The sequence below is a fragment of the Macaca mulatta genome, chromosome 11 (genome assembly GCF_049350105.2).
Source record: "Macaca mulatta isolate MMU2019108-1 chromosome 11, T2T-MMU8v2.0, whole genome shotgun sequence".
Classification (NCBI taxonomy): Eukaryota; Metazoa; Chordata; class Mammalia; order Primates; family Cercopithecidae; genus Macaca; species Macaca mulatta.
Genome location: NC_133416.1, coordinates 9,875,100 through 9,898,565, shown reverse-complemented (window position 1 = coordinate 9,898,565; position 23,466 = coordinate 9,875,100). Strand labels below are relative to the sequence as shown.

Below are 23,466 nucleotides of genomic sequence, written 5' to 3'. Positions count from 1 at the left end.
AGGCCTTGCCTCAAGCTTGTGTAGCATCAGGAAGCCATAAGCAAGGTTTCTGCAGCTGGTGTTGGAGGAGGAGGAGGAAGAGGAGGCAGAGAAGGACGGAAGGGTGAGGATTGCTGAAGAGAAGTCTCAGTTGCAATTTTACCTGTATTCTGTTGGGATGGGGTAAGACCCGTGAGCGACGGTCAAAGGTCTGTCCCACGTGGTAAGGCGGGAACCGCCGCTGCCGGTACTGAGGGCGATACTGGGGGCGGCGCAGCTGATTCCGGGCCCCAGAGAACTGCCTATCAGTGGCAGGGGGGTCAAATCCTTCACTGCTGCCGCTCCCTTCCTCCTCCTCCTCCCCAGCGTACTAGCGAAGCAAAGAAACAGAGATTCAGAAGAAGTTTTAGCAAGGAAAGAACCAAAGAACACCATTTAGGATGAGTATCACCAAAAGAAAATCTCCCCAAAGCAATAATCCTTTCCATTATACAGACAAAATGCATTTAACCCAGATTATCATGTGATTTCCTGGGATAAACTACATTAAGATTAGAGTAGATCTGTGCAGATAAAATACCAAGAAGCAGAAAAGCAAGAGCAATCAATCTACAATCAATTTAATATTAATCTAATTAGAACTTGTATCAGCTAACCCACCACCCAAAGAGTATCTGCAAAGCTTATAATGTTTAGCTCCATCAAATGCATGTCTCCCAGGATTTACCATCCACTGAGGCAATGTCAGGGAAAAGCCAAAAAAGAATACATTTTATGATGTTACCAACATATTTGACCCAAGTGGTATTCTTCCTACAACAGTCTGTAAAGTGTGGATGGGATCTCTGAAAACTTCCAGGGGGTCAGCGAGGTCAAACTATTGCCATAATATTACTAAGATGCTATTTGCCTTTCCCAGGCATTCTCTCAGAAGTATATGGTCTCCCAAGGGCTACAATGACATGTGGTCTCTCAGCAGACTGAATGCAGAAACAGATGTGAGAATCCAGCTATCTTCTATTAAACCATACATCAGAGATCTGCAAAAGTATAAAGCAATACCACTCTTTTCAATTTAAATAGTTTTTTTCCATAAATACTGTTATTTTCATGAACATATAATTACTTTAAATAAATACTTTAAATTTTACTTTCTAATATAATATTAATATAAATACACATTGACAAAAGCTCTAGGATCCTCAATAACATGTAAGCATATAAACAGATCCCAAATCCAAGAAGTGTGAGAACCACTGACCTATGGCATGACTCCCTTTATATGTTTAAGAGTAAAGCTTTAACCATACTCTGATGGTAATAAGCCCTAATCCTGGAGGTTTCTAAATACAGAACTTATTAACAAAGGAAATTACTGATTCATTTTATATTTTTCCTCTAAATTATATCATATATTACCATTTTACATTTTAAAAAACCAAACATCCTACAAAGACTATGTGATTTCATGTCTGACTTTAAAGGGGATGTGCAATTGTCTTTAATGGGAAGTAACTAGATTTTAAAATGAATAAATAAAAAAAGCAAAATAATGACCCATTACTTTTTTTACAGGAGTGTATTTAAGCTTTGGACCCTTCCAGAACAAGTCCACATGTGCAACCAAACTCTCCCTCCAACAAAGCCTCAACTAGTGTAACTTCAAAAACAACAAGCCTTTCCACTCTTCATAAAACCTCTACCAAAGATGAGATTCACAATTATGTAAATGTTTATTTGCACAGAAAATGCTTACCAAAATACTAAGTGTGAGACAACATAAACTGTTTTTCTTCTTAGGCTTATCTTTCTCTTTTGCATTTCACACAATCAAATCTTTTAAGAGTTTTACAAAGCATAATAATGGCACCAGCACTGCTGAACATGCTCTTTTGAGAGATACTGAACAAGTTGTTGGGACTTAGACATTACGACAAAAAAGCTCATTTATGTCTACACTTACGAGTTTTAATAATTTTGTTTCTTAAGCGTTTTAACAATTTTGTTTCTAAATATCTTTTATATGCATAACTTTAGAATTTTCAGGTTTTGGAGGGGAAGTCTTTAAGAAAAATTTTTCACTGAATGTTTTTCTACCACTTTTACTTTTGAATTAACCTAGGAGTCAAAATAATCACAGTTAGAGCTCTGTAACTCTGATGAACTTGAAAGAGAACATGTAGGAAATGCTATAGCAGCTCTTTCCTAGCTACCCCCTCATAGCTTATTAAAAATCAAATAAGATAAGCAAAAACAAAGAAACAAGTGCGAAGTCCTAAGGAATCTGACAGAATTAATTTGGGCAGGGTGTGATGATGGTAGAGAAAAGAGGAAAAGCAGTTAGGTAAACAGAAAGATGTAAATCTATCAAAACATAAAGATAGGTCATTCTCAATCTGCAGATATTTAATTCTGTTGCGTTTTTCTTTGGATGAGATAGGTAGTCACAATCCTGTGCTGACAAACATTCGGAGTTTTCTTCCATGTGCCAGTACCTGGTTCTAATTCTAGAAACACCAAGAACTGATTCAAATCTAGTAAGTTCCTCATGACCACAAATATACCGGGTCCGTTTTGGGTGCCTTGAGAATACTCCTATAAACTGAGCCTCCCAAGAAAGCTCCAGCCAGATTTGCTTACACACTCTTTCCCCTGCATTGAAACCAATCTAAAGAACTAAAAATCCACAGAATCACTTATTGCTTCTTTCCTTTGAAATAATGGAAAAATGCTATGCTAAATAAAACAGCCTCTTAACCAAGGCAAATTAGTTAATAGTTCCCTGGCCTGCACTTTTATTGCCTATTCACAAGTTATTTCCCATTCTTTCACCAACGAAATTTTTATTTTCTTAGAGGTCAACAGTGTCGGCACCAAGGAATGAACAACAAGGTTAAGTCAATGATGGAAATTGCATTCCTCTTTGCCAGTGAATGTGTGACTAGGTTCTGGCCAGAAAAAAGAGCCAAATGAAGAGAAACCTTGTTAAAACCTCAGCACTGTCTCCCTTAAGTCTTCCTGTTCCAAGATAATTAAATGTCTATTACTTGTAGCCAAATATATCCTGACTGATACAACTTCTGAATGGCAAGTTTCTAACGAGACCAGTAGCTCTTTAAAAATTTTGAGCACTAAAATTTCCCCTTTAGAGTACCGTGTATACTGCTCCAGTGATGGGTGCACCAAAATCTCAGAAATCACCACTAAAGAACTTATTCATGTAACTAATCACCACCGGTTTCCCAAAAACCTATGGAAATAAATAATAAACATTTTAAAAAATAAGATAAAAATTTCCTCTAAAGAAAAAATAAAAATCACTTAAATCATTTGTCTCCAGGAGAAGACAAGGCATTTATCTGCTCCAAGTACATACACTTAATTCCATGCATGAAGAATTTCTCAATCACTGGTAAGTAACAGAAGCAACGTACATTCCGGGGAGGGCCACGGCGCCTTCCATAGTAGCCACGTCTGTAACGGCGCCGATCAGCAGCGTAACGACTCCCTTCCACAGGAACTCCATCCGGGCCAGTCACATTGGCAGCTTCTGCACCCTGAGAAGAAAAGAAAAAGATGGCCTCAAAATTAAAAAGAACATAAGCTAACTCACAAAACAGCCTTGGACTGCAAGAGTGTAAGACTGGCAGAACATACTAAGAATTCACACTGTGAGTTTAAAAACAGATCTAGGTTTTAAACAAAGTGAGCAAGGCACTTCACAACCTGATTTAAACATGTATGGCTTGTGTGCTCCCACAACCTGAGCTTTGCTTTCTTGTCTAGTTATACCAATCACAAAAGCAATGTGTAACCTCTTTAAAGAACAAACTAGCAAATATACAACTGTCAAAGTAGAAGTAATGCTAGACCAGGAAGACTATTCCTCAATGGGAAATATCTGAGATACTGTTACTTTCCTAGAATGTGTTGAAACCTATGTTAGTCTAGGAGGTACCAAGAGAATCCCTATTCATGGGCTCACGTGATTCTCTGTCCAGCACAAAGGTACTGAGTGAAACTTCTCCCATTTTGGCAGCAACAAGAAGAAAGGGTCTTTGATGAATAACATTCGCCACACATGTAGTCCTTCTTTACACTTCCTTCTTTAGACTATCCTTGAAACAGATTTAGAATTCTTATTCTCATATGGACAAATGGATAATGTTTCAAAAATGTAAAAAAAAATGTAGACCAAGAAGATTTCAGAGAAAGTATTTCACACCCTACATCAATTTGTAAAACCCCGAGTTCCGAAAACATACAGAAGAAAAATCAACCCAAAACAATTTTTTAAAAATTGGACAGGATATCAGAGATCCTCACAGACCAGCATGTGCCGGTGAGTGACCTGGAAATCTGAAAGACTTACAAGATACCCCGGAGATCACACTGGTAAAGATAATCACTTAAATTTCTGCATCAAATGAAATGAAGTGTTTTCTTTTAAAACACAATGGTTTGAGAGCCATTAGGAACATGAACTATGGAATGGTATATGTGTACGTGGGAGGAACACATACAGGGAGTTAACCTGTCATTCATTCAGTTAATTTCTAATTCAGCTGCCACGACTACCTGCCATGGCAGTTGTGCTATATGTAGTTTTAGCGTGTTTTTAATCTAACTCAACATTGTTTTACTAATATCTATAACAGACTAAACACAAAGCATAAAGGATACTACTGACATGGAATTAAATATATAACAGTATTAAAAACTGCTGTAGCTAGTCTTCAGGATAATCCCTCAACTTCTTGGATTCAATTCACCTGAACAAAGCTATTTTAGGGTCTATCAGGATACCTTCAGCTTCCCAAAATCCAAACCAAACAGAAAACAAAATGATTAATATTCAATTTCAATTTCCTTTTATTGAGATTAAAATATACTTTACCATGTACTATTTGTAGGTAGAAGTGCTTACAAGTCAGCCTGAAAACTTTACTTTGATAAAAGAAATCTTCTGCCCCAAAGCAGTTTTTTTTTTTTCTTTTTAGTTTTTGAAACAGAATCTTGCTCTGTCACCCAGGCTGGAGTGCAATGTCTCAGAGGTACAGACTCCACCCCCTTGGTTCAAGCAATTCTCCTGCCTCAGCCTCCTAAGTAACCAGAATTACAGGCGTGCGACCACAATCAGATATTTTTGTAATTTTAGTAGAGACGGGTTTCACCATGTTGGCCAGGCTGGTCTCGAACTCCTGATCCCAGGAGATCCGCCCGCCTCGGCATCCCAAAGTGCTGGAATTACAGGTGTGGGCCACCGCGCCCAGCTACAAAGCAGTTGTAATAATAAGATAGTTAAATTTTAATCTGCATTTCAAAATACATACCTTTGGTACAAAAATAAAAGTTATTTTTAAATTGAGAAATGAGCTTTTCTTTCCATAATCAGAGTCGATCACTTATTAAATAAGAATTAAAGTATCTTTATTGCAGAATGTTTAAATATTTCTGCTGGCTGGGGGCGGTGGCTCACACCTGTAATCCCAATACTTTGGGAGGCCGACACAGGTGGATCACCTAAAGTCAGGAGTTTCAAGACCAGCCTGGCCAACATGGCGAAACCCCGTCTCTACTAAAAATACAAAAATTAGCCGGGCGTGGCGGTGGGTGCCTGTAATCCCAGCTACTTGAACCTGGATGGCGGAAGCTGCAGTGAACCAAGATCGCACCAATGCACTCCAGCCTGGGCAACAGAGGGAGACTCCATCTAAAAAAAAAAGATTCTGTATAAAAGTCACTTCCTGCTATTGTACAAAAATTCCAAAGTCATGTCAATTAATAAGGGGCTGACAGACAATTTACTGTGCAACAAAACTATGTGCCAGCACTTTGATACCCAACCACAATTTCCTCTCACCTTCTCTCCTTCAACCACATCAAACTCTACAGTTTCTCCATCTCCTACACTGCGCAGATATTTCCGTGGGTTATTCTTCTTGATGGCAGTCTGGAAAGAGAACAAAAAATTTTATTTGAAGTAAAGAGAACAGAAAATTTTATTCAAAGTATATTTCAATATTGGCCAGAGATGTCATTGCTTTCAAGTACACTAGAGTGAACCTGAAGAAACTGTTGATCAATTATTATTTTTCCATCATTCTCCCACTAACTTGGAGCTCTAAAACAACAACAAAAAAACCACTATAAAACTATATTCCACATTACTTTCTTGATTTGTGCTATTCATCTTGACAGGTAGATTAAACAAAACATGTTTTTCCTATAATTGCAGTATGTGCAGTGACTACACACTACTGTCCCAGGCTGATCACCTGATCATATTAGCTGTATTAATTACCTCAAACCAAAGATAAAGCTGTAGCTCCATCAGCAAGGGCAAAAAAATGCTTTTGTGAGATCTTACATACACACACAAACACGTATTTTAGGGATAGAGGTTCCTGTAGACAACAGAAACTACTCACTTCAATAGGGATTTTTAAAATGTGAGCTAGGCTTGAGGGGGAAAGGAGGCAGTGATAAAGAAAAAAAATTAAAATGCCAAGGGGATAACTATTTCTGACAGAGTAAACAAAATTGTCTCAAGAATCAGAATGTATTAGCAATAATCTGGCCTCCCCCCTCCTCCCTCCCATTTTGTAGATGAGTTAACAAGAGGCTAACAGTTAAAGTGATTTATCTGAAGTCACAAATGTAACAGCCCCAGGGATGATGGGGGAAGTGGAGGAGAGGGAATTCATATCCCTGTAGTCTACCTATATGATATTTATTCAACATTTCCCCCATCACACAATTCATATGTCAACAAATCCTATGTTTCCTATAATACATTAAAAGGTTAGTGAAGATGCTATTCTTCATTAAACATCTACATCTAAATATCTCCTTATGAATAGGTACTGTTCTCTCTTTTTCAATCAATGAAGGCAGAAAATAATTCCTGCAATGCATTTCCATTTCTTTGGCTGGTATCTCTAAACAGTTAAAGGGGCTTGAGTTTCTATGGAACTAGGTCAACCTTATTTTACAAAGCGATTAAGCATGTGTAATCCAGCCCATCCCCTAACTCCGAGTAGGAGGGAAAAGAAATAGTGAGCCAATAGAGCAGAGACCTCACCCATAGAGGAAAAACGGCAGTTCAGGACAGGATATATGCGCACGCAGCATGAACATTCAGCCATTCCAAAAACAGCCCCTCCCTGCCGGCTCTCTCCCTTTTTCCTGTTAAACTGGGCAGGCCTCAACACACTGAGGTGACTCACCACACAACCTCACGGGGGCTGGAATCGGGTCATATACTCACAGGCTAATAAAGCCAGCCACCAATACAGCAACTTCTGAGGATCTTTACCTCTAGCAGTCTTCAGCATTCTTACCCCAAAAGGTCTATTAACCTCAAACCTCCAAGTATTATAAACAACTCTATTATGACCCTAAAAGTCACTGTATCTCAACAAAATAAATCTACTCAAATTATCTAGGTACAACTGAGATATATCCAGTCAAATAGAAATATAAACAATAGAAACCATAGCTAGATACCACTCTCTCCAACTCCTACTGCCACTCCAATACACACACAAACCTAAACAGAAGGAAACAAAAACACAGAAAATCAGATGTGTTCTGGACTTCTGCATTGCAAGAGAACGGGCTGGCATTAGTACCTGCTGCTCTATCTTCCTTACTGTTATCCTCTGAGAACACATATTTCAGACAATTCACTGAAAACTAAATAAAAAGAACACCAAGGATAGTATTCTTTCTCTTAGCCTATTTTATAAAGGAAGTCTAGGATATATTAGTAACAAAATAAATAACATCCTAGGCTATCAAAGCAAAGAAAAACTGAGGCACCAATAGCAGAGAAGCTCCATATCTTACCCATTGCCTCTGTTTCCTGCAAATCTAAGGGAATTTGCATCTTTTGACCTGGATATGTCCTAACATGCCTCATTTAACAAGAGTGAGGGCTACCCTGGAAACTGGAAGTTTTCTCATCTTACTATCTGCTTCTCTGTGCTATTTACTTCAATTGAGAGCTGCTCTGACAGAAGAGCTTTAACTAACACTTACCCAGGCAGAAGCCAGATTGGCTCCAGGCAAACACTAAGGAGGAACCACATCAGGAGAACAGGATGCTAATATGGAAAGAGACTTTTTTTTTTGCCTAAGGACTCAAAGTCTTTAAAAATTAGAAAGTGGTCTAACCAAATATTGCTTTATAAAACTGCAAAAATAAAACTATTTGAAAACAGTTAATATGATAGGACAGAAAAAATTATTTGCCAATCTTAAAATGTGGAACTGAGCTCTTGTTGCAAAATAAATCACAGAAAGAGTTTAGATTAAAATAATAATCCACAGGACTTACTTTTGGGAAAGGGATGACAGAAGATTACATACCCCCTCCTCACATAGAAATGTAATATTTATAATCCCTCTTACCTGATGTACAAATACATCTTCTTTGGTGTCATTTCTGTTGAAAGACAAAAAGCTCACAATTAAAGGTAGTAGGTATGTGGAAAAACTTAAAAGAACCTATGTGTTATTAATTTAAATCCCAAGTCCTCAAAACACAACATATATTTTCACTTATTTTCTACACTCAATTCAGACACCTAAAATCAATCCTTGTTAAACATTTCTAACTCCACAAGCCACCCACCTTCTTCCACATTGCCACAGTGCTTAGATCTAAGCTCATAGACTCAACATACAGAAACATCCCCTTCCTCTGTCTCTTTCTGAATCACATGGTGTGTAATCAGAGCCTTAGATTTTCCTCCCAGCAAAAGCAAAGCAAGACAGTTAAAAGGACAGGGCACAGCTGTGAACTAGGCTCTCCTTACACTGAAACTTAAAACAGTCCCCCACCCCCACCCCACCAAAGGAGACAAGAAATTGGAGGAACTTTAAGAAAGGGTGGGAAAGCAAAGAAAATGTCGATATCATGTAAAAACCTCAGAATACACTCCCAACATCTTGTAGTTGTGTTCTCATTCCTGTATGGTTAAAAGCGGCCACAGTTTAGTTTCTACATAGGACTAGACCAGAAGTGGGTTAAAGATCCAGCTCAAGTACTGACTAGTTGGGTGACCTTAGGAAAGCAGCTTAACCAGTCTAAGACTCCATTTCTCCATCTGTGAAATTATGGATATTGTCTCATTTATCCTAAGGCCCTTCCCATTTCTGATTTTATCCCCTCCTCCTTTTTTTCCTTAATGACTAGACTTTACGAAATAAGTTATTTATTAGTGTCCTGGAAATGTATTTTAAGTAATATTTAACAACCAGTAGCTTAGAAATAAGAACATTACAGTGCTTAGAAACCTAAAAAATTTATATAAGCCATTAATGAAGTATGATAAGGGATTTATAACTGTTAGTGCCACAATATAAGTATAATTTAAAACATGCAAATACACACACACATACCGATTTATAAATCCATATCCATTTCTGACGTTGAACCATTTGACAGTGCCAAGGACTTTGGTGGCTAAAATAGGATTAAGCAGATAAATTAGTATCTGACCTACAAAGAGATAAAGCTCATATCACTAAGATCTTGATAACATTAGACAAAGCCTAAACATACCTAAAGAAACCTTTAAAAGCTTAATTCCAAAATACATTAGAAAAAGAAAATGGAGCAAGCCAAGATAGTCTAAGGAAGCACTTTTCAGAAGACTAAACCTTTCTTCCTTATTCAACTTTTCAGTAAAGTCACAAGATAAGCAGTGATTATGTCTATACAATTCTGTAATCATTAAAATTGAGAAACACTGAAGGAAAAAAAAATGTTCAAGAAGAATGTTACAAGTTTTAAGCTAGACAAATGTTGTAAGTTCAAAAGAGGGGCTACAATAAAAGAGTGAAAGACCTTAATACATCACTTTCATACTTCGAAATATTAGGCAAACTTGAATGAGAAACATGGTAGCTCCTTGTTAACAGGCACTCTAGAAAGACGTAAAGCAACTTGTCCAGTTGCCAAATGGGAGCCCATCAGAGGAGTCAAGAATAATAATAGAACTGCTGCTGTCTCAATCCAGTTCGGTACTTACCACCCTGAGACATGATATAACAGGTCTTTTCAAACCACATGATGAATTTGGGTTTGTTTCTCTGTTTACCTTGCTCTCTACAGTTGTGCGAATCAAACTTAAGCATTTTCCATAAAATCCCCCTCTTTACTGTGATCGCTGTCTCTACCTCATGAACAGGACCACTTCTCTACAATGCCTGGTTTTAGCAGAATTAAGAGAAGGAATCTAAACAAAATAAAACTTCATGTAACTTGTATTTTGTAGGTTTATATTTATCTCAACTATTTCATATATGATCTTTGGAATCAATCGTGAATGACAAATTCAGTACTTCTAGGAAATGTCCCTGTCTAAATTCAGGAAGTGCAAAAAGCAATTATCTAGACTTAATGAAACAGGAAACCTGATAATAGATTACCTTAAAGACAAAATAAACAAAAAAGGCTCAGTAGAGAATGAAAGTAATTATTAACATCAATCCATGCTGTCTCTTCATAAAATACAAAGTTTATAATTTCCAAGGATAAACAATAAGGCTTCACTTTTAAATTCAAAACTAAAATAGTAATTAGGACTCGCTCTGTTGTAGGCAGGGTTAGTTCTGAATTTTGCTAGACTGATACACTTGGGAAAATACTTTAGCTCTCTTTGTGGGGGGGAAAGAAAAACAAAAACAAAAAACATGTCTTTATATCTCCAAAGTTATGCAGTCTACATTGATTAGGCATTCTCCAGCTTTAATTCCAAAGATCTCTCATCTCTCCAAAGGAGAGATCAAACCCAGGCAATCTTACGCTTGAGGCCACTCTAATCGGAGCAGCAAGGCAAAGGACAAAAAACCAGTTGAAGTTTTAGATGTAAATGTACACAGAAGAGGCCCGTTTTTGATACATGCATATGCATTTAAGTCAGGCAATATTCCAAATAATATGCTTTTAGTGCCTCTTTTTATTTGCCCAAAAAATTAATTACCTGGGAAAATATAAAGACTGGAACTGTTTTTTAATATCTAGCATTGTTGATGGAATAATCTTGACTAAAAAGGCAAAACTAATAATACAAGGAAAAGATGATAAATAATTCTCAGGGCTAGCCTCAATCCAGGCTGAAGGTTATTTTTACTCTCCAATGTAGTTTAAAAAAAAGTTTTGTAATTCCACAAATACTTCTCTGAGGACTTTATATGATCAAATTCATTCCCACTTCTTGCTTTAAACCATAAACCTACTACATATACACTAAGGGGAAGGTTTGGGGAGGAACACCATAGATTTCCATAATATTTATCAGAAGGAAAATTTTTTTGCACTCGTGAAAACAATTTTTCCTGGTCTATGTGCCTATAAACTCAAGTTAAGCCCATTTGCAAATACTAGAACATACCCATTTTAGTCAGCACTGTGCCTAGCACATCTTAGGCATCCATGTGTTTGCTTGGCAAAGGAAAGGGGATGGCAGGACACACTAGACAGAGACAAACAGTGTTGAGGCGTCATGTAGAAACGGCTGTCCTTCATTTTTAGAGAGATGCAGTAAGAGTGGAAAGATAAAAGTCATCAGACTCATCACCAGGGATCTGCAGAGGCAGTTGGTTAAGGAAATCAACCTTCATTTATCTGTTTCCCTCATCTTTAAAGATAGTAGTATCTGCTTTCCCAATCTCAGAACTGAGTACAGGATTAAGTGAAAAACCGCAAAAGTTTTCTACAAAAATAAGGCATCATTAAGAATGTTATCTTAACAGTGCTTTGGAGAACACAAGGTTGTCTCTCTCAGACATCTGGCAGAAAGTGTTCCAATAAATATTTGCTAGAAACAACATCACAATGTACTACTGACTAGATTTAAGTAACTTTTAGTCCAGTAAAATGAGGCCTATTTTGTTTCTTAACCTACACAGGTTACAATCACCATGTTGTTTGGTAGGGACTTAGTAAAAGCCCTGGAAAAAAAAGAGGAAAATAGTCCTCTCAAGGTGGGGAATATTGAAAGGTGTTACACTTTTCTCACATTGTTCCCTCAACTTTCTTCCCAAAGGGGAAGTAGGGCTCAGAGAGATCAGACAAACATGCCGCACCCCAAATAGTGAAAATGTCTCCGAAGCATCCTACACCATCTGTTAACATTCCTGTGTTCCTGTTTAAGAGTGAACGATATGGACACACACCCTTTAGGGAGGTTATTCACCACCCACCTGCTTTGCAAGCGTTTAAGAACTCACACAGGGCGTTACTTAAGAACAGAACGCTTAAGTTACGTGACTAAACCAACAACCATCACAGAAACCCTTTCCATCCACTGCTCCCCTCCAAATCTGAACATTTCATCTTCCTGTTTCCCTTCCTAGGTTACAAGTGCCAAGGTAACAATGTTTTGAACTAACGTCATACTCCTACTTCCGACGAAGTTTTTTCAGCTGCTACACCACGTGCGTTCCCACAGTCCGGGAAGAGGGAAGCGTGTAGCCATTGGTGGACACTGAATGGCTGTTTGCAGCAGTGGGCACAGAGAGGGGGAGGAGGACGTGGGACTAAGATCCAAGTTTCCCGGAGACGATTGCAACACCTCTTTGCTGGCATGGAGCCGACAGGAGCATGGCGTCTTTCCCATGCCCATGTGGGAAGGGCGTCAGGGAGAGACACCCGACCCTTTCTGGCAAGAAGCTTTTCTATCTTTCCCTCCCCGTTTCCTTCTAGCGCCTTCCTCTTCCCCAAAGGAATGCTCTCCTTTCCCAGATCCCAAGCAAGGACCCAAAGTGCCAGGCCCACGTGTCCGTCCTTCCCCTACGTCCACATCCATCTCTACCCAAGGTCCCCTCTCCCAGACCGCCTCTCTTTTCCTCTCCAAACGCAGGCATTTTCCAACACGGCAATCCGCGACAGTGCCCGTCTGGTAGACAGAAGTTAAGACCTAAACTTTATGGCCCGGAACCAGAAGGTAGGTGCACGCGGCGGCGAGGAGCGCAGGGCGCAGCGCGCTCACCTGGGAGCGCCAGCAAGGGAGGCGGCCAGCGGCGGCCGGAACTGGGGACGCGGAGACCCCCGGAGACCCCATGCTGTCAGCGTCTCCAGCCCGGGTGGGAGATATAGCGCGAGCTGCCCACACGTGCTCCGCGGCCGGCCGGGCCCGCCCCACTACTGCATCCCCTGCCCTCCCCGGCCTGACTCACCGAGAACTTTTTTCTCCGCGTCTTCGCTGCCGGGGGCGGTGGCTAAAGAGGTGGCGGCCGCGGTACCCGTGGCTGCGGGGGCCGCGTCCCCACCCGGGTTTCCTGCGACGTGGGCGGCGGGCGCCGGGGCCGCGGCCTGGGGCGCACCGCTGCCCACCGGGCTCTTGGGCGCGGGGTCCTGGGGAGCCGCGGCGGCCGCCTCCGTCGGAGCCTGCGGGAGGGTGGTGGTGGTGGTGGTGGCCTCGCCCGCCTCGCTCATGCCTCCTCCTCCTCTGCTCTCGCTCAGGCGCCTCGGTGGCGGTTGGTCGGCGGTTAGCGCGGCTGGTGGTCGCGGTGGCCCGGGCTCGCTCTCGGGGAGGCCGGGGCGGATCTCGCGGCGCAGGCGGCGGCGGCCGAGATGGGGTCGCGCGGCGGAGGCGGCTCGAGCTTTGGGCTGCGCGCTCCTTCTTGGGCTCCTCGCTCGATCTTACTGCCCCAAAAATGGCCCCGCACAAGTTTTTCTAGGCGGCGCACCGGCCCGGGAGGGAAGGGCGGGCGAGGGGAGAGGGTGGGGAAACTTGGCTTGGGAGTCGGGCCCTGGGCTCTCATTAGCATTTAAAGGCGCCCGGTGCCCTTTCCATGGCTCCAATCCGCCGGGACGCGAGCGCGCGGGCCGCGTTGCAGAGCCAAGGAAAGCCAGGGTGAACGAGGCGCCTGGGTGGTCGTCTGGAGCGTTCCGAGGAGCCCGCGCTGCTGACCCTTTGTTGGAGCGGGGTGCAGGGGCTCTCCTCCCTCAACCCATCTTGACACCCGCAGCTGACCTATAGGAGAGGTAAAATAGGGCACCCAAACTACTCTGCGCTTTACTGTCTCAAACACTTGTTTTTAAATCCTTTGCATCTAGTCAGTAATTCAACATATATCAAGCCTCAGCAGCTATTCGTAGCGCAGCCATTAAAAACTGGAATAATAAAACCTTAAGACTATTTGGCAACTTACTCCTGAAAGGTAATATACGGATAATTTCATCTGTAACACGCAGATGAGGAAATTGACCTCACAGATTTAATGTAAATTCAGAGTTTACACCAATTTAACCGCGACAAATAATGAGCTGTCAATATATATTTAATAAGGTACTTGAAAAAAACTGAATAAATCCACGTCCTACCTTCTGCTCCAGTTGCCTCTGCCAGCTGGTGAAAGCTTAAGGAACTGAGCCCTCTTAGCCTCCAGGATGAGAGGTATAGAGAAACAGATCACCCAATCAACATTATTCCCAACTTGACGAGCCCGCATGGCCCTTTGAGAATGGACTGGATGGTACTAAACACAGGGCCAAAGGGTCTGGGATCTATACCCAAAGACTGTCTGGAATACAGGATTATTTGGCCCCTAGGGTTCAGACAGATGAGGTATAAATTCTGGCTCTGTTCTTTATTAACCAGGTTAACTTGGGACAGAGATTCAATGTCCAGAGTCGGTTTCCTTCTTTATGAGAGGTTCTCAAAGGTGACCTGAAAAATAGATGAGATTATCATGTGTAACTCCAGTGTCCGGTCCACTTAAAGCTCCTTCGTTTTGTTTGTTTTTTAAGTTATTGCCTGTTCCCTCAAACAGTTTACCAAATTTTTTCCAGGAATGAATCTGTAATGTTGATGTCTACCTTACATCAGTAGGGTAACTATCAAGTGTAATTCATCTTTGTATCTTCACTGGTTAGTACAGTATGTAGCATAGAGTTTGGACATAATACATTTTTACAGAATGAAAACAGACCAAATTCTTCCAAACTCAATTACTTAACTGCACATTTGCTATCAATTATGAAACTTTCCTGAATTCTTACTTTCTTGTTTCATCCACAGAAAACACAAAGAAATTATTTGAAAAAATGGCAAATTATGGAATTTTGAGCTTTTCTATGTAATTCATCAATATTTTAAAAATTACAAACTCTTAAATGTTAGATTCATATTTTAGTTTGACTTCAATATGGAGCATACAGCGATGTTATATAAATGCAGATGCTTTTAAAATGCTGGTCTAATTCTGAGAATGATTAAATTATTTCTTAATTTGAAAGGTTATGCTCTTAATTACAATTAAATTATAAGAATGATTTATTCTGGTGAGGACTGACCATTGACTTTCTTATTCAGCAAAATGATTATCATTGCCATTACCTTTCAGAATTACATTACAGGAAAAAAGAGATTGAACTCTTCAAACCGATCCAAAAGTAAAGCCTTTTAAAAAAATTCATCCTTGGAAATAATTCATAACTAACAGGTGTGGTCTCCAACCTCTGGAAGACCCTAAAATAATTACAGATGCACCCTGGGATTTCCTAGAATTTGTGCTGGACTGGCTCCCAAAACTACATATCATTGTCATCCAAAAAAAGCAGTGAGCAGCTGGAAGTTCTTGGTACTGGGCTAAATAAATCTAAAGAAAATTAGAACAAACATGATCTATGTTGTTTTCATAATCATAACTAGGAAGCAACTTGGATACAGATACACATAAATTTAATCCATTCCGTCATTCACTAATTCATACACTCATATTTGCTAAGCAAAGACTTTGTCAAGTACACCATTATGAGTATCCAATGTTGACCAGAATGGAGCTGGTCATAAGGTCTTTTGATGTGATGTTAAATTATTTTTCACTATCAACATTTCTGTTGTAAGACAATATCATCATTTATTAAGTTTAAGTCAACAAAGAATTATAATCTAATTGCTGACAGCAATCATTTTTAAGCAATTATTGATTTGATCATAAAAACAAATGCCACTCTGTTCCTAGCATGGAGGAAGTTAAAGCTTTCACAACTGTTGGAAGGGCTGAAGGAGGGAAAGTCAGAGAAGCTCCGTTGAAGATCTCAGACTCCAGTCCCCAAGACAGTGGTTCTCAGGAGTTCTCCTTGAAGCCACTGGAGCCACAAGATCTTTCGGAAGTTCTCAGCAATTCAGGGCTGGATTGAGGTTTTGTGACACTTAAAACTCATACAATTTAGAGAGCCCTTTTTGAGATAAAGTTATGAATACTAAATTGCTATGAATACTAAATTGCTAGGACTGCTCCTAGAGTCTTAGAAAGGATCGGCACAAGATAGGAGCCCTGAAATTTAAACTTCATTAGCTTTACTTCTGTACCTGCTATCTCAGTCAGCACCACAGATGCAGTAAGTCCTCAAGAAGTTCATCTGGAAGCAGCTTCGATGCCCATGCATCTTTCTGTAACTGACTCTGGAATATAATGGTCTCCTCCTCTTCTTCCTTCTAAACTTTGAGCGAAAGCCTCTCATTTGCAGATTCCAACTTGGAAATACACAGGCCAGGAGGGAGATTCTGGGAAATGTAGTCTCTGCGTTTGAAGAAGCTAAGGTTGATGCTAAATTGAGAAGAGACTAGCATATCACCCTAAGGAAGAAAATGCAATTAATTGACTAAGGAGATTGAGGAGAATTCAAGTTATTCAAGGGACTGGAGCTTAAAGTAAGGAAGCATTGTATATTAGCATATTTGAAACTGGAAAACAGTGAAGTATTAATCTAAATTAATACAAAAAAGAACATGAGGGAAATGATCAGTTTGGAACAGAAAAGTTCAAGAATAAGAGAGTAAAGGTATTTCAGGATGTCTCCAGCAATGTTCACGGGGAGAGTGGACCTTGGTTATCATGCTCTGTTTGGCACTCAGTAATAGTGCATTCAGCACATTTATTAATCATTCCAATTCAGTGTTGAGAACATCATGCAAAACAGGACAGGAATGCCCCTGTATTGATGAATTTATGGTATAGACCCACACTGTCCCAATGGAAATATAATTTGAGTCCCAAGTGTGAACCAAATATTTAATTTTAAATTTTCAAGCAGCCACAATAAAACAGTGAAAAACAGATGAAATTAATTTTAATAGATTTTACCTAACCCAATCAATATAAAATATATATTATTTCCACATTTAATCAAGAGTAAAACTATGAATGATGTATTCTACATTCCTCTTTTTTTTGGTGCTGTCTTCAAAGTGTGTATCTTACACTTTTAAGACATCTTAATTTGAACTTACATTTAAAGAGTTCAGTGTGGCTGATGACTGCCATATTGAGTAGCACAAGCCTTCTAGACAATTAGAAATTTAGCCTGAATAATTCTTCAAGATTCCATTGGGAAAAAGTCCTGGTCCTGAAAGGTGGACCATACATTAGTCTGTGGTTACCCATCAGGATAATGCTACCTGTTGGGCTGGTTTGAGCTTCCTTTGTGACATGTAATAGCCAAAGAATTGGATATTATATCCAAACATGTAATTGGATATTATATCCAAACATATAATATCCAAACATGAACCATAATGCTGTAATTCTGAATAACTCTATAATGATGTCACTGATAATCTCTAGGGTATGTAAACAAAGTGAATTTACAATATCCATTCCATGGCACCACTGCCTTTATAGACTATGCTTCTTATTTAACTTTCACATATATTGGCCACCATAGTGAAGATGTATTATAGGATTTCTTCCTTTTCATTAAGAGAACTAAGAATATGGTGGGGAATTGGCTGTGACTTTACTCTCCCCTATGGGAAGCTGGATTTAGAGTTCAGAAAATGTTGCACCTGTAGACCTGAGATTATTAAGCAGGAGAAAAAAAAAAAAAGCAATTACTGAGAAGTTTTAAAAAACCTGATTATTTCAACATATATTGATTTTATATAAAAGTTCCAGCTTCTAAGTGACGTTGTTGCATTTGTTTTGCTTTTACTTATTTTCTCAACTATGTAGATGTGTTTATAGTGTTTATTTAAAGACTAGCAGATGGATACAGTTTTGGTGAGGAACTTGAAAAGATTATCCGATAAATTCAAACTAGAAAGAAATTTATCCATCTCAACCCCACTCATTTTAGAAACAAGGAATTGCAGTTCAGAGATTAACCGACTTTCTCAAACTAATTTATGTATTTGGTGGCGAAGCTAGAACCAAAACCCGAGTCTCCTCAAACCCAATTCAGCACCCTTGCCACCATAAAATTCTGATTGACAAAATGTCCATGCTCTATCATTGAGTCCCCTCAAAAACAGAGCAAGGCAGCACTTTGGGAGGCCAAGGCGGGTGGGTCGCTTGAGCCCAGGAGTTTAGGACCAGCCTGGACAACATAGCAAAACCCCGTTTCTACAAAACCAACCAAACAAACAAAAACTAACAAAAATTAGCTGTGCTGGACATGATGGCACATGCCTGTAGTTCCAGCTACTCAGGGCTACTCAGGAGACTGAGGTGGGAGGATCACTTGAGCCTGGGAGGTTGAGGCTGGAGTGAACTGTGATCATGCCACTGTGCTCTAGCCTGGGTGACAGAGTGAGATCCTGTCTTAAGAAAACAAAGAAAAGAAAGAAAGCAAGGCTGTCTGGCTACAGAAGATAATGTTCAGATCTTTCCAATTAGGTCCTCTGGAGAGGAAACCAAACAGCTGTGTGCAATTTTATTTGAAGCATTTTGAAACTTTCTGAAGCAATGAATAAAATATATTCTCTTCTTCCTAAAAAAGCTTTATTCTGTCTCTTTTTGCAATACTATTTTTCTCTTTTTTTTCTGTTTTAATCCACTTTCTTTATTCTTTTAACTTTCTTTATCACCTCACTTTATGTCCGTACTTGTTTAGGAATTAAATCTCAGAGACTATCAAATCTAGATTATTGTCTAGAAGATATAGAGTCTTTTATTTCTTGGTAGATAAGATAATTCTTAAAAATGCACTCTCAAACAGCAAACAGGAAAATGCACTCTCAAACAGCAAATAGGGAGGAAAATCATCCAATGTGTCTCTTCTTCAGTTTTTGCCCTTCAAAATTCTTCCTTCTCTTCTCTTTAAATTGAACTCTTCCTTTTAGTCAGACTTTCATTTGATCTCTTTAGCATCCCTAGTGGCTCACCATAATGATCTATTTCATACTCATTTTTTGGAGACATGTTTAATTGGATTTTGATGTTCCTTTAACATGGAAACTTTGGAGTAGAAACTGAGAATGAGAAAATTTGGGAGAAAGAAAACTGGCTCCTAAGAAAATTCCAAGAGAGAATTTGTTAAAATTCCAATCCGAGTTTTAACTTCCAAATGAATATATATATATATATATATATATATATTCAAAAAATAAATACACGTGCTCGTGCGCACGCGCGCGCACACACACGACCACAAAATAGTAGTATTTGTTAATGTAGATCTGAATATGTATTTATTTTGACATTATGGAGTAAATATAAACAAGAAGTATAATATCTGCTTCTCCAAGGATTTAGATCTCCAGAAATCTTACTGCACTGTGAGCAAAATATTTCTAGTTTTTTATTTCCTTTTATTCTGCTTTTGCCAAATCCCTTGCATCCATCACTATTGGTCTTTTAGTAAGCATGGGATGGTAGGGAGCAGAATTTAAGCACAGACGAGTATTATGACGGGATACCTATTAGTTTGTTTGGGGTGCTACAGAAAAATACCATAGACTGGGTAGTTTCTAAACAACAGAAATGTATTGCTTACAGTTTTGGAGGCGGGGAAATCGGAGATCATGGCACCATCAGATTTGGTGTCTGGTGAGGGCCTGTTCTTCATAGATGTTGCCTTCAGTGGGTCCTTACATGGTGGAAGGACAAAAAGGCTAACAAGCTCCCTCGGGTCTCTTTTATTAGGTTGCTAATCCTATTGGTGAGGGCCTGTGCTCATGACCTAAATGTCGCCAAAAGGCCCCATCTCCTAATGCCATCACCTTGGTGATTAGGCTTCAACGTGTGAATTGTGGAGAGACACAAACGTTCAGACCATGGAACCCATGTGTTGACTAGCACGTATTTTACTACCATTTCCAATTACAGATCAGCTTGTTGCCAATTTCCAGAAACACATCAACCTAGTGATATTTTACTTTAAATCATAAAATATGTATTTTAAAATAGTTTTAGTAAAATAATTTTTATTCTATTGGTATTCTTTTTTTGCAGCCTACACTGATTTGCAACATTAACTCTCAAGCCAGCTTTTTCTTCTCTTTGACTTTTTATTACATTTAAGATGAAAAAGAGTAATCAATAATAGAATGGTCTTATTGATAAAGACAGATCAATTTTAGAGTTTTTCAAGATAAATGTTTTAGCGTTTAAAGCTATACCACTCTAGAAGTACCCACAGTGAAATTTTACATGAAAAATTAAGAAACAAAACTAGGAGTCTTGAAATATCAAAGGGATAAACTTAAATTCAAGTAGGTTAATTTGTAAAAACAAGATTGCAAGAATCAACTGGAATGGTTTGGTTTGTTTTCTGAGGGGGTTACTTTTTTTCTTGTTGGTGAGTTGAGTGATGATTTATATACATTTATTATTATTATTTTGGGGGCCATCCTAAAAAAGACCCACTAAGCTAAACACCTGTATTTTAGAATAGAAGGCAATATTAAAAAGTATGTTCCAGTAAAGACATATACTGTTTGACTGTGGCTACTCCCATTCTCCTGTATGTCGATCTCATGAATTTCTTTTCAAATTCAGGATTCATAACCTATAACTACTATGAAATATAAAATATTTCCCTAAAATATGGAAGCTGACATCTAAAAGGACCCATTACACATACTGGGGCCTAAGAAAATAGAAGAATGCCATTTTATTTGAATTGCACTGATGTGTATAACTAGCTATTTTAATGTATCTAATAAGTGTAAAACAGAAGAACACAAGTTAAATTGTACCAAGAAGGAACTTGGTTTGGTAGCATGAAAATGTGAAGGGTGAGAAATTCCATCATGTGACAAAATGACTTTGAGGTGTCCCTTTGAAGTAACTACAATCTCTGTGGGCAGGGAGTTGGTTAATGGTTGGATGTAGTCTGGGCTGTTTGTGAAAAGGTCATTAAAATATACTCAATTAGGACTTGACTGTCCGGATTTGACAGGAGTAGGAATCTGCTGTGGAGGGTTCTCCACACTCCATTCCATCGCTCAACCCTTCTTTATAGATTAGGAAATAAGATTCACTATGAAGACTCAACAGGTATAACTGGGCACACCTTATCCTTGGTTTCTGATCTCGGTATATCCTGGTCCTTCAAGATTAGTTGGCACTTTCCTGACCTTCATTATGGCTGAAACTCTTAAGCAAGCTGTACATACCTGCAGAAATAGGCCACAGTACTCTTTGAGTTAGAAGTCTGTCGAGAAAATGCTGGATTGGGGTTACTGAAGCCTTTTGCTCCGGATGGGGACCAGCCCCTGTTGAGAGTAAATTTGGTAATCAGAGGATCCCTCTCGTTTCCTGCAAACAAAAACTGGAAAGAAGAGACAAAAATATGAGTAGAGACTCTTATAATTTCATTTGACCTTAACTCTCAGTGCAGTGGCCGGATCTCAGCTCACTGCAAGCTCCGCCTCCCGGGTTCACGCCATTCTCCTGCCTCAGCCTCCCGAGTAGCTGGGACTATAGGCGCCCGCCACCTCGCCCGGCTAGTTTTTTGTATTTTTTAGTAGAGATGGGGTTTCACCGTGTTAGCCAGGATGGTCTCGATCTCCTGACCTCGTGATCCACCCGTCTCGGCCTCCCAAAGTGCTGGGATTACAGGCTTGAGCCACCGCGCCCGGCTGCTTTTTTACTTTTCTATTTTCTTTACAGACAGGGTCTCGCTCTGTCACCCAGGCTGAAGTGCAGTGGCACCACCATAACTCGCTGCAAACTGTATTTTCCAGGCTTAAGAGATCCTGCCTCTCCTGCCTCAGCCTCCCGAGTAGCTGGGAATACAGCTCTGTTGCTATTGTTCCTCAAACTCCTGGCCTCAAGTGATCTTCCTACGTCACCTGCCTCAGCCTCCCAAACTGCTGGCATTACAGGCTTGAGCCACCACACTTGGCCAGTTCATTTTTTTAATCCATTAACTTCTTAGGCCTTTCTCTGGTTTGCTGTATTCTGTGGTTTTGAGGGTGGGATAATTACTTGAATATGAACAGGAAGCACTCTTCATCTGGTACTTACCATGGTCTACATACTAAACACGGACGTTGTATTTATTATTTCTAACCTTTACACCAGCTCAGTAAGTTTGGTGTTATTGCAATTTTATAGGTAAGGAAACCAAAACTCTGAACGGTTACTCAATTTGCTTATGATCATAAAGATAGTAGGTCATAAAATAGGGATTCAAACTGAGATTCATCAGGGTCCAAAGTCAGGACCATCTCCTCAGCTCTACGCTGACATTCATTCCTCTTGTCCTTATCCATGCAGATTATGTGAGACTATCAGCTCTGGACAGTAATTAAGTACACGTTCAGAGAGGCAAGTTTGTTTAAATATTATAGGGGAAGTTACATCATTATATGCTTACCTTAATCCTCCTGCCTCCCTCCATCTCTGTCAAGCTCTGAGGCTCAGAAATACGGAGGCAAAGAGTGGAGGGGAAAGGATGTATGTGCAGTCAGACAAGTGACAAGGCTATGACTGTTTTTCCATTTTTATATACATTGATATTTTATGTGTCTATTTTTTTCTTGTTTCTATCTTATATACAAGCTAGAATTAACATCAATTTCCCCTCTGCTATGCTACCCCAACTCCATTTAAAATTCCAACTTGATTATGTAAATTAAATTGCATGTTATTCATATTGCAATAGAAGAGTCAGAGAGAATTCTGACTAACTGGATTTGTTTCGGTGATTTTCTTTTTCCTTATTCTAGAAAGCTAAGTTTTTGGCATTTGGTAGTTTGCAAGACTGAAAGCAGAAGCGGCTTCCAGAAGAACCCCCTCCCCTGCCCTCTTAATTTTGTGAGAATCCAAGCCCACTGAAGAAATTATGCCAGGAAATTCAGAGCGGAAGGGGAAAAGAGTTAGTGTCTGAAAGAAGATACGCAAAAGCAGAATTCAAGTTAAGGAGAATCTCAAGCCTGGGGAAAAAAATAAGCTCATCTATGTAACTGGGACTGTGGCTGTTCCCTCTTGTGTTCTCTGGAAGGACTTCGAAACGTGCAGGATATCTTCATAGTAGGCACATTTGAGTAGCACCGTGTTCCTCAAGGTTCTCAATTCTAGCAAAGATTCCCATGAACACTGTGGTGCAGAGCCACAGAACCACTGGACTTGGGCATTCCTGCAAGTTGGACAGTGTTCATCTCATCAGTAAGTGTGGTCAGAATCTAGATTAAAGACTAAACAGCATGCTCTATTGAAGATGGGATGGGTGTGAAGAGGAGGGGATGGATTTGGGATGGATTCCCCCAAATAAAATTAATTTTAAGTGAAAGAAAA

The 23,466-nt window shown here is 39.6% G+C and overlaps 1 protein-coding gene and 2 long non-coding RNA genes across 10 annotated transcripts in view; 2 read left to right on the top strand and 1 right to left on the bottom strand.

Moving 5' to 3' along the window:
• LOC144332777 (uncharacterized) overlaps positions 1 to 1,694 on the top strand; it is a 35,973-nt gene extending 34,279 nt beyond the window's left edge. Inside the window, exon 4 of the long non-coding RNA XR_013400880.1 lies at positions 1,555 to 1,694. This is a non-coding gene — a long non-coding RNA (uncharacterized LOC144332777). The remainder of the gene's footprint in view (positions 1 to 1,554) is intronic.
• YBX3 (Y-box binding protein 3) overlaps positions 1 to 13,641 on the bottom strand; it is a 24,350-nt gene extending 10,709 nt beyond the window's left edge. For 4 of the 8 annotated variants that reach the window (XM_015151066.3, XM_015151067.3, XM_015151068.3 and 1 more), the window contains exons 1-6: positions 13,171 to 13,641; positions 9,388 to 9,451; positions 8,395 to 8,428; positions 5,843 to 5,932; positions 3,414 to 3,536; positions 143 to 349 (exon numbers count right to left, since the gene is read on the bottom strand). In XM_015151066.3, coding sequence (XP_015006552.3) covers positions 143 to 349; positions 3,414 to 3,536; positions 5,843 to 5,932; positions 8,395 to 8,428; positions 9,388 to 9,451; positions 13,171 to 13,429 — 777 coding nt within the window. In that variant the 5' untranslated portion in view covers positions 13,430 to 13,641. The remainder of the gene's footprint in view (positions 1 to 142; positions 350 to 3,413; positions 3,537 to 5,842; positions 5,933 to 8,394; positions 8,429 to 9,387; positions 9,452 to 13,170) is intronic. The other 4 variants (XM_015151070.3, XM_015151071.3, XM_077953550.1 and 1 more) reach the window with 1 other exon arrangement.
• Positions 10,656 to 23,466, top strand: LOC107000761 (uncharacterized). The gene is made up of 3 exons (XR_013400877.1): positions 10,656 to 12,656; positions 12,855 to 12,938; positions 22,899 to 23,466. It is a non-coding gene; the product is annotated as an uncharacterized LOC107000761 (long non-coding RNA).